Source organism: Capricornis sumatraensis, chromosome 4, assembly GCF_032405125.1.
Source record: "Capricornis sumatraensis isolate serow.1 chromosome 4, serow.2, whole genome shotgun sequence".
Lineage (NCBI taxonomy): Eukaryota > Metazoa > Chordata > Mammalia > Artiodactyla > Bovidae > Capricornis > Capricornis sumatraensis.
In genome coordinates, this window is record NC_091072.1 from 146,398,895 (window position 1) to 146,410,780 (window position 11,886).

General features: G+C 40.6%; 1 protein-coding gene across 1 annotated transcript in view; it reads left to right on the forward strand.

Annotated features, from left to right (window-relative positions):
- Nucleotides 1–11,512, forward strand: part of LOC138078778 (deleted in malignant brain tumors 1 protein-like) — a 373,461-nt gene extending 361,949 nt beyond the window's left edge. The window contains 6 exon segments of the mRNA XM_068971523.1: nt 4,549–4,864; nt 4,951–5,154; nt 5,156–5,259; nt 9,557–9,649; nt 9,727–10,041; nt 11,145–11,512. Coding sequence (XP_068827624.1) covers nt 4,549–4,864; nt 4,951–5,154; nt 5,156–5,259; nt 9,557–9,649; nt 9,727–10,041; nt 11,145–11,512 — 1,400 coding nt within the window.
- Nucleotides 11,513–11,886: the final 374 nt, after the last annotated feature.

An 11,886-nucleotide genomic window follows, 5' to 3' on the forward strand; every position in this document is an offset into this window, starting at 1 on the left:
TCTGAATGAATTCTTTGCCTTATAGTCTGACTTTTTATGGTATTAATTTAGATATTATAAACAGTTTTCTCTGATTTGTGTTTGCATGGCATGTAATTTTTACCTCTTTAATATGTTTCTGTGTTTATATTTAAACACATAAAAGTTTGTAGATAGTATATTGTTTTGTCTTATTTTATCTGGTCTGATTATCTTGTTTTTATTTGGAGTACTTAAATTATTCACATTTAATGTAATTATTGACATAATTGGGTTTAAGAGTACTTGCCTGCTATTTGTCTGAGAAGGCAATGGCACCCCACTCCAGTACTCTTGCCTGGAAAATCCCATGGACGGAGGAGCTTGGTAGGCTGCAGTCCATGGGGTTGCTAAGAGTCAGACATGACTAAGCAAATTCACTTTCACTTTTCACTTTTATGCATTGGAGAAGGAAATGGCAACCCACTCCAGTGTTCTTGCCTTGAGAATTCCAGGGACATGGGAGCCCGGTGGGCTGCCATCTATGGGGTCGCACAGAGTCAGACACGACTGAAGTGACTTAGCAGCAGTAGCAGCATCAGCTGCTGTATGTTATATCTTTGTTCTTATTTTTATTTTCGAGTATATTTTACCATTTCAATTTAAATACTGTATTGGTTTATTAATTGTATCAGATTTTTAGGTGGTTATAATTAATTTTTTTAGTTTATAGTAATTTTTATTTTATTGGCTGTGCTGGGTCTTCACTGCTGCATGGGCCTTTCTCTAGTTGTGGAGATCAGAGGTTCCTCTCTAGTTGCAGGCATGAGGCTCTCATTGTGATGGCCTCTCTTGCTGTAGTGCACAGGCTCTATGGGACACAAGCTTCAGTAGGCATGGCCCCTGGGCTCTGGAGCACAGGCTCACTAGTTGTGGTGCACGGGCTTAGTGGCTCTGTGGTATGTGGGATTTTCCTAGACCACGGATTGAACCCACGTCTCCTGCACTGTCAAGGGGAGTCTTCACCACTGAACCACCGGAAAGCCCAATGTTGAATTATTAATCTTCAATTACATTTTACCTTGAAATAATATTATGTCACAACATGCAATATCAGTCACTATACTTTTCTTCCATTTTCCTGTTCTTGTCATTGATGCCATCATTGTCATAAATTCTATTTATAAATTTATTATGAATCTTATAGTTTGTTGCTAATATTTTTTCCCTTAAATCTTCTAATAGAGAATCAACATTTTAGCACAGTCTCTATATCTTTGAGAGGATCCATGTTTTCATCTGCTGTCATCTCCCTTTAGCTTGAAGAACTTCCTGAGGCAGTTTTGTGTATGTGTGTCTGGTGGCCTCCAATTCTATCATCTCTCATTTACCTGAAATCATTTTGTTATTTTTAATATAAATTTATTTATTTTAATTGGACGTTAATTACTTTACAATATTATGCTGGTTCTGCCATACATCAACATGAATCTGCCACGGGTATATCATTTTAATTTTCATTCAGTTTTGAAAAGTATTTTCATAGCTGATTCAGTTTTAGGGTAACAAATGCCCAATCCCAATACTTTAAATATGTTCTTACATTGTCATCTGACTTTCATTGCCTCCAACAAAAAGTCAGTAAGTAATACTTATCCTTTTGTTCCCTATATATAATGTGTCAAATTTCCCTGGCTGCTCTTAACATATTTTTGTTTGTTTGTTTGTTTACCAATGAATTTCTGTAATTACATTGTCAAGTTTTCTGAGAATGGTTTCATTATCTTATTTAGGGTTTGTTTAGCTATTTAGATCAGTGGGTTTACAGTTTTCAATAACTTTGGGAAAATGTCATTTATCTTTTCTTAATATTTTTCTGCACATCCCTTATTCTGAATCTCCAAATACACATATTTTATATATTTTTATATTATCCTACATGCCACTGTGTTTCCATTCATATTTCTCTGCCTTTTTACTCTATTTGGTTCAGTTTAGATAGTCTCTACTGCTGTGTTTTTTTTTTCCAGTTCTTTTATTCTGCAATGTCTAGTCTCTTGTGTAATTAATCCAAATAATTGTTCATTCCAATACTATATTTTTCAGTTTCAGAAGTCTCATTTATTTTTCCTAGTTTTTCTCCCTGTTTATTTTTATGCTTCATTAAGCATATTGGTATTAGGGTTTTAAGGAGCTCTTCAGCCATTCAATCATTTCTGTAATTTCTGAAGCTGCTTTAAATGATTGTTTCCTTTAATATAAATTTATTTAAATGGAGGTTAATTACTTTACAATATTGTATTGGTTTTGCCATACATCAACATGAATCCGCCACGTGTATACATGTGTTCCCCATCCTGAACCCCCTTCTCTCCCCATGCCATTCCTCTGGGTCGTCCCAGTGTACCAGCTGCGAGGATCCAGTATCATGCATCGAACCTGAACTGGCAATTCATTTCTTATATGATATTATACATGTTTCAATGCCATTATCCCATTCTCCCAAATCATCCCACCCTCTCCATCTCCCACAGAGTCCAAAAGACTGTTCTATACATTGGTGTCTCTTTTGCTGTCTGGTTGTTTTTTAAAAATGTGTTATGGGTTACATTTCTCTCTTTTGGAAATGCTAATAATTATTTGGTTGGATGTTGGGCATCACTAAGCAGTCCTTTACCAGGAAGAACTTTCCTTTACCAGGAAGAACTTCAGAAGTAAATAATCAGAACACACCCAGAAATCAGGGAATTGTCCTTGATGAATTAAATAAAGTTGTTTCATTGGGTTATCTTCACTCAGTTCATATGTGTTCCTTTGATGGCCAAACGATGAACTCTTATTTTGGTTTTTCTCCTTTAGTTTCAAAACTTCCTTGATCCCACCTTGCATGCCATATGCCCCACCTACACCCTACTTCTTCAGCAGTAGCTACCCTTTCTGATTTTCTTTTCCATCCATCTGTATCTTTTAAAATGGTGTTTGCTTGTCTGAAGTGGGAAAAATGGGAAAGGATAGCAGTTTAGGTGGTGGATGGGAGGAGCAGAGGGTGATGTAGTATGCTAACAACATACTCAATGAGTGTTTTCCACAAATATTTGCATATTTATCCATATTGAAGCTTTTTCAACTTGGAACTCTCCAAATTATGGCTTGTTTGCTCATTTCCTCCTCCTCCTTCTTCTTCTTCTTCCTTCTTTTTGGCAACATGACATCTTCTTTTAGAATTGTAAAACATCCGTGAAAGAAATTAAAGACAATATGATCAATGGAAAGTCATTCTGTGTTTCTGGCCTGCACGAATTAGTATTGTTAAAATGCCTGTACTTCTCAAAGTGATCTATAGATTTAATGCAATTATATCTAAAAAGTGTTCTTTATAGAAATAGGAAAACAATCTTAAAGTATGAGTGTGTGGTTAAATTTTTATATATTTATGAATTCCTGTTTTCTGATCATTATTGAATTTTAGTTCCATTCCACTATGGTCATGTAAGATACTTGGAATTATTTTAATATTTTTGAATTTGGTAAGGCTTCTTTGTAACCTAGCCTAGAGACTACTCCATGTGTGCTTGAGAAGGATGCATATTTTTTCTGTGGTTAGAATTAGTACAATGATAGTAGTAAAATCAATTATTATCAGCATTTTCTTTGAGTTCTGTTGGAGAAGAAAAACCTTTAATGAGAGACAGTGTGGAAACTCAGCTGTCTGGTAAATGCCCACTGAGAGCACACTCTCCCCCAGATTCTTTGGCAAATCCTAGGATTTCAAGAGAGATGGCTGGGACTCTCTCTCTATGACTCTCTGAGTTTTCTTAACTCATTTTCCTTCCCACTGAGGTCACTGAAGGAATTCATGGAATTTTTTGGCATCAAAAAGTATCAGAAAGACAAGATGTGATGACATAAATGTGAATTAATGATAGTGTCTATATTTCTTCTCTGGAGCTGTCACCCATCTACAGGTTGGCATCCCCTCATGGATCCAGCCTCAAGACTTTCCTTAACATAAGTCATTTGAGGACTAGCTACTGGGAGAGAAAACTGGTCAGAATACTAGCCCCACAAGTCCCATGAAAGCTTTCTAAGCTTGTCTGGATGCTATGTCTCTAATCTCATAGCCCACGTCCCTCTGGGTGGCTTCTGGCCTGCATATCTCTATGTTCAAGTTTAAGTGCCTGAATATTATACAGTGTCCTTGGATCTGTATGTAGGTCCTAGGCTGCTAAATGAGAAATTCACTTCTCCATCCAATGCTAAAACACGTGTTCTCAGTATTCAGCCATTCCAGTGATCTGAATTGGGCTCTGTAGTTTCCAGGCTCCTAGACCAAGGAATTCACATTTCTAACCAGTCTCAGAGTGGATGTTCTTGGGATTCAATCGTTCCAAATTTACCTTGTAATCCTCCCAGATTTCTCTTTAGAAACCTGCTCATGAAAATTCAGCTATGACACTAACTGTCAAAGACTCTCTACATGCTCTACGCCTAAAAAAGAAAAACTTTCACTCCACTGCCTGTGACGTGCGGTTTCCAGTTGCCAAGTCAGTACCATGAACACTCACTGGTTTTTTTGTTGTTTCCTCTTAGGATTTGTGCGTCTGGCTGGAGGGGATGGACCCTGCTCAGGGCGAGTAGAAGTGTATTCTGGAGAAGCTTGGAACCCACTGTCTGATGGGAACATCACACTCCCCACTGCCCCGGTCATCTGTGCAGACCTGGGGTGTGGCAAGGCTGTGTCTGTCGAGGGACATGAGCTCTTCAGAGAGTTGAGTGCCTGGGTCTGGGCTGAAGAGTTCAGGTGTGAGGGGGTGGAGCCTGAGCTCTGGGTCTGCCCCAGAGTGCCCTGTCCAGGGGGCACTTGTCACCACAGTGGAGCTGCTCAGGTTGTCTGTTCAGGTGAGATGCAGGTCAGGCCTTTCACCTCTGTGAACACCCTGCTCAAGTGAGAAAGTCATGTAATTTTGCTGAAACTCTGTCTTCGTCTATCAGCATACTCAGAATCCGGCTCATGACAAACAGCTCCTCTCAGTGTGAGGGGCAGGTGGAGATGAACATTTCTGGACGATGGAGAGCGCTCTGTGCCTCCCACTGGAGTCTGGCCAATGCCAATGTTGTCTGTCGTCAGCTCGGCTGTGGAGTCGCCATCTCCACCCCCGGAGGACCACACTTGGCGGAAGGAGGTGGTCAGATCCTAATTTTACTGCTCGGGGGCAGAGTCCTTCCTGTGGAGTTGTCCTGTGACTGCCCTGGGTGGTCCGGACTGTTCCCATGGCAACACAGCCTCTGTGATCTGCTCAGGTAAGAGAGAGGGAGGGGCTACTGGTACTCAGGATGCTCCCGGAGTGAAATGACTCCAAGAGTAAAGTGAGGTTAAATGGGCTTCAAAGTCAGAGATTTTATGGTGAAATATGGATCTTCTCATTGTTCATTCATTTTTCAGGTCAGGGCAAGAAGTGTGAAGAGGAATAATGTATACTTTTAAGCAACATTGTTGCTCACATAAAATGATAGAAAACACTGTAGGAGCAGTAAGTGTAGACCTCAGTATGAAGCCCCGCCCAGAGCAGCAAAGAGAATGTCCCAGCACCACAGTCACTGTCATCCCCAATATCTGTGTCTTCCCTCCTCGACAGGGAAAATAGCGCTTACCTAGCTTCTACTAACATAGAAAGTTTCATCAATGTTTGAACTTTATATAAAATGATGCTGTATGTTTCATCTTTTTTACCTAATTTCATAGACTCAAAATTATGTTTGGGATTCACACATGATGTTGTATATTGTAGCACTTTATTTGTTTTATTAGTGTAGAGTATGCTTTGAATAATCACATGGCCATGTACTGATCAATTCTACAGACAGTATAAATCTGAGTTATTTCCAGTTCTTGACTATTACAAATATGATATTACAACTTACCATGACAACGTCTTTGGATGCAAATATATGTTACTTATTTCCCATGTTTAACCCATGGTCTTTTATTTTCATTTTCTTAATCAAATGGTGTCCTTTGATTAACTCATTTCTTGTGTAAATATAACTTACCAACATCTCTCTGTACATTTAATGCTTCTTATATCCTTTAAAGGAGAAGGAAATGGCAACCCACACCAGTATTTTTGCCTGGAAAATCTCATGAAAGGAGGAGCTGGTAGGCTGCAGTCCATGGGGTCGTTAAGAGTCGGAGACAACTGAGCGACTTCACTTTCACTTTTCACTTTCATGCATTGGAGAAGCAATGGTAACCTGCTCCAGTGTTCTTGCCAGGAGAATCTCAGGGATGGTGGAGCCTGATGGGCTGCCATCTACTTGAAGATTTTAAAAACATTCTCTAAAAGTATCTTATGGAAATTTTATCATTTTTCTCTTGCATATTATTGTGCATTCCTTCTGGGATTGATATCTGTGTAAGATAAGGGTTAGGTTTCATATGGACATCCAATGGACTCAGAATCTTTTTCTGAAAAGACTCTTCCCCACTGCAGTGCTGCCTTCATCATAAGCAGAAAGGCAATTATGTCTGTCTTATCTGAGACTCTCTATCATGTTCCACGTTATCATTTTGTCTATCCTTGAATAAATACTGCATTTTCTTAATTATCATAACTTCATAGTTGTTGTTGTTCAATTGCTAAGTCATATCTGACTCTTTGTGACCCCATTGACTACAGCACACCAGGCTTTCTGTCCTTCACAATCTCCCTGAATTTCAAACATTGTAGTTAGTTTGAATAATTTACAAGATTTACTTTATATTAACTCCTCTAATATCATTGCTTTTCTTACCAGCTGTGCTGTTCATTCTTGGTTGCTTGTATTTTGTATGAATTTAGAAGTCAGCTTGTCATTTTCACCAAAAGAAAAGCTTAAGGGTATCATTGAGATTAGATTTAAAAATTTGAGAGTAGACATAAAAATTTGAGGATGATTGACATTGACAATGTTGAGTTTTCCAAATCATTGCCATAATACATCCCTCCATTCCATTAGATCCTGAATTTCAGAGAATTTCCTCATCTTCTACTCGGACTTCTCCTAAGTATTTTATTTTTGATGTTATGAGTATTTTTGTGAATGTGTCCTGGCAATGAATTCTCTTTGACTTGTTTTCATCTTTTAATTCTTTCAGTTTTAATGTATGTTGAGACGTAAAAATGTTGGGAAAACAACATAAAAATTCCTTTATGACCTTTAGCTCGGTTTCTAATTGTTAGTATCAATATTTTGCTTTAATCTGTGTGTGTGTCCTTCATTCTCTGTTCCCTTTCTGCCCCATTTCTTCCTGAATATGTAAATTCTTTCTGAATTCAGTTGAACACATGATGTTCCTTTATCCTTAGACCAGTTCTGGGAATTTCCTTATAGAACCAGAATTCAGTCAAGTCTTTAAATGACTTCAGCTCCAGGTGACATCTAATTGCAGCACTGAAAGACCCCACTGAAAGACTGCCAAACTGAGTTTTTTTTCCTGATTAATGACCCAAAGTCATAAGCAAAATCAAGCACATATTTTTTTCTTCAGTTACTATGTTTTGCCTTTTCATATTGATCAAATTGCCAACATCTGTTGGATCACACAAAAAGCAAGAGAGTTCCAGAAAAACCTCTACTTCTGCTTCATTGACTCTGCCAACGGCTTTGACTTTGTGGATCACAACAATCTGTGGAAAATTCTTAAAGAAATGGAACTACTAGACCACCTACCTGCCTTCTGATAAATCTGTGTGCAGGTCAAGAAACAACAGTTAGAATTGGACATGGAACAACAGACTGTTTCCAAATTGGGAAAGGAGTATATCAAGACTGTATATAGTCACCCTGCTTAGTTAACTTATATGCAGAGTACATCACGTGAAATGCTGGGGTGGATGAAGCACAAGCTGGAATCAAGATTGTCAGGAGAAATATCGATAATCTCAGATATGATGATGACACCACCCTTATGGCAGAAAGCAAACAAAAACTGAAGAGCCTCTTGATGAAAGTGAAAAAGCAGAGTGAAAACGCTGGCTTAACGTTCAAAAAACAAAGATCATGGTATTCGGTTCCATCATTTCATGCCAAATAGATGGGGAAACAATGGAAATAGTGACAGACTATTTTCTTGGGCTCCATAATCACTGCAGATGGTGACTGCAGCCATGAAATTAAATGATGCTTGCTCCTTGGAAGAAAAGCTATGACAAACCTAGATAGCATATTAAAAAGCAGACACATTGCTGACAAAGGTCCATCTGGTCAAGTTGTGATTTTTCCAATAGTTATGTATGGATGAAAGAGTTGGACCATAAAGAAAGTTGAGCACCGAAGAATTGATGCTTTTGAACTGTGGTGTTAGAGGAGACTCTTGAGAGTCCCCTGGACTGCAAGGAGGTCAAACCAGTGGATCCTAATGGAAATTAGTCCTGAATATTCATTGGAAGGACTGATACTGAAGCTGAATCTTCACTCCTTTGGCCACCTGATGAGAAGAGCTAACTCATTGGAAAAGACCCTGATGGTGGGAAAGATTGAGGGCGGAGGAAAAGAGCATGACAGAGGATGAGATGGTTGGATGGCATCACCGACTTGATGGACATGAGTTTGAGCAAGCTCCAAAAGTTGGTGAAGAACAGGGAAGCGAAGCAAGCTGCAGTTAATTGGGTCACAAAGAGTTGTACATGACTCAGGGACTGAACTGAAGTGAACCAAGTTTTTTGGAAAAACTGCCATACTACAATATAGCCAGAACTCTTGCTATGTGACCTGAATTAATTTAAAAATACCCTCTGATTTTGTATTTTGATGTTTCAACTTTATGCTGAGCTAATGTGCGGCTACACTTATTCTTTAGTCTTAATTGCAGCTAACAAATTTTTCAGCTCTAGAAGATTTTGGTTTTTGTTATCATTTCTCTGCAAAGATGCACATTTTGTCAGTTAATTCCATAAGCACTTTAACCGTGGCTATATATATTCTTGTCAGGTAACTCTAGCAGCTGAACACCCTGAGAAATTCTTTCTTCTGTCTCCTTTTTCCTTTCCGTTTTTCATGAGATCTATTTTATAAGTGTTTGTTTTAAAGATACACATTGAAGAAATTGTAGAAATCCTTCAGAAAGAATTTTGTTTTGCTTTTACTTAGGGATAGATTTGGGCTTCCCTGGTGGCTCAGAGGGTAAAAATCTGCATGCAGTGCGGAAGACCTGGGTTTGATCCCTGGGTTGGGAAGATCCCCTGGAGGACGGCTTGGCAACCCACTCCACTATTCTTGCCTGAAAAATCCTATGGGCAGAGGATACTGGTGGGCTACAGTCCAAGGGGTTACAAAGAGTCGGACATGACTAACTAAGCACAGACGGGGATAAATTTAGGGATACAACTTACTTAACTCATTCTTACAGCAACACTTGTGTTAAAACAGAAATTGTGGTACTGTCAGAAGCAGAACTCTCCAGGGAGAAGGTGAACACTAAGAGTATGATAACTTTACTGTTTTGTCACAGCTCTCATCTTAGGTTCCATCGAGTGGAACCATGACGGTCATTATTTTCCTTAATTCAGTTTCCTGTTCTTCAACCCTTCCAGACTTCTGATCATTGTTGTTTCTTCAGGAAACCAGACCCAGGTGCTATCCCAGTGCAACGACTCTGTGTCTGAACCAGCAGACTCTGCGGCCTCAGTGGAGAGCACCCCTTACTGTTCAGGTGAGGGTCCCACAGGAGAGAAGACCCTACTCAACCCCTGGGGTCACTGCCCCATTGTCCCATTTCTCTCTCCTCAGACAGCAGACAGCTCCGCCTGGTGGATGCGGGCGGTCCCTGCACCGGGAGAGTGGAGATCCTTGACCAGGGCTCCTGGGGCACCATCTGTGATGACAACTGGGACCTGGACGATGCCCGCGTGGTGTGCAGGCAGCTGGGCTGTGGAGAAGCCCTCAATGCCACGAAGTCTGCTCACTTCGGGACAGAATCAGGACCCATCTGGTTAGACGACCTGAACTGCGCAGGAAAGGAGTCTCACATGTGCAGGTGCCCTTCCCAGGGCAGCAGGCAGCACGACTGCAGACACAAGCAGGACGCGGGGGTCATCTGCTCAGGTCCGCGCTGCATACTGTCCAAGACTGGAGGAGTGGTGGGGCCCTGGAGGACGTGGGTGTGAGCCCTAAAGGAGAGATGCTGAAAGGACCAGAGAAGGAAGCTTCCTCTCATGAAGCCTGTCTTGCCAGCAGATGTGAAGACAAGGTGCTTTCAATTCCTTCTGCAGCAGCTGAGGTTCTGGCCCTTTCTTCTCAGCAGTGTTTCCTGGCAGGGCCGTTTCTTACAGTTTTTCTTGAAAGCAGGGCTCTCTCTCCAGTTCCATACAAAAAATTTAAACCTATGGTAATAGTTTCTGTTTGCTTCCCTAACAATTCACCAATTAGTGATTTACAACAGCATATATTTGTTTGCTTACTCTTCTCTAGCTTAGATGTCCAGCAGGGATCTCACTGCGCTGGGATCAAGGCTTCAGCAGGGTGGCTTCACTTTTGCGACTCTAGAGGACAATCTGTTTCTTTCCTTTTCAACTTCTTGAAACCGCCTACATTCCTTCCTTCACTGCACCCTTCATCCATTATCGGACCAGCAATGCTGCAGGCCTCCAACCATTATCCAGAGTCACATCTCTCTTTCTAGCCGGAGCTAAGAAAAGTATTGCATGTTTAAGCATAGTGGGTCTAAGGATGTGATTAGACTGGGCTCATATTGTTAATCATCTCACCATCCCGAGGTCCTTATCTTAATCACATCTGTAAATCCCTCTTGTCAGGTATGGTAACATATTCACAGGTTGCAGAGATTGGGATGTGGACATTTTGGATTAATTATTATCCCTATCTCCCTAATATCTACATCACATCCCTTTGACATACTCTTTAAAGATTTCATCAGGAAGCAGGATTCAGCTGCCCCTCCCTGACTAGCACCCATGTAATTTGGTCTTCCTCTAAGTTCATATCCACTACACCATTGTGGTAGAAATAGAAAGACAGACACAAATGGACAAAGTCAGTTAAAAGGGAGATGATGTCAGTCTTGTCATCTAGTGGGTATCTCTTGAACAAAGTCTGTGATGAATGCTCATTATTTCTAGAAGAAAGGAAAACCTAGAACATCCAGCAAAGTTTTCACTGTGTTCTGTCTCCTCCCCTTTCAACCTTAGAGTTCCTGGCCCTCAGGATGGTGAGCGAGGACCAGCAGTGTGCTGGGTGGCTGGAAGTTTTCTACAACGGGACCTGGGGCAGTGTCTGCCACAGCCCCATGGAAGACATCACTGTGTCCATGATCTGCAGACAGCTTGGCTGTGGGGACAGTGGAACCCTCAACTCTTCTGATGGTCTCAGGGAAGGTTCTAGACCCTGGTGGGTGGATAGAATCTGCTGTCAGAAAACTGACACCTCTCTCTGGCAGTGTCCTTCTAACCCTTGGAATTACACTTAATGCTCTCCCAAGGAGGAAGCCTATATCTCTTGTGCAGGTGACTTACTGTCTGTTTCTGTGTGTCTGTCCCAGCCCTGTAGGATGCAGTGAGATTTGATATTTTAAAATCTAAGTGATGAGTTTAATTTGGATTCACAAAATGATATAAAGTGAAAATGTTAGTTGCTCAGTTGTGCTCTTTGTGACCGCATGGACTGTAGCCTGCCAGGCTCCTCTGTCCATGGGATTCTCCAGGCAAGAATGCTGGAATGGGTTACCATTCCCTTCTCCAGGGGGTGATCCTGACCCAGGTATGAAATCATGTCTCCTATACTGCAGTCAGATTCTTTACTGTCTGAGCCACCAGAGAAGCTTAAATGAGGTAAGATTGAAACTAACTTAATCCACATGTTCCAATCTTGTTTGTTAAAATTTTTCATTGAGATGTTATTCTCATAACATTATATTAGTTCTAAGCGTGAAAC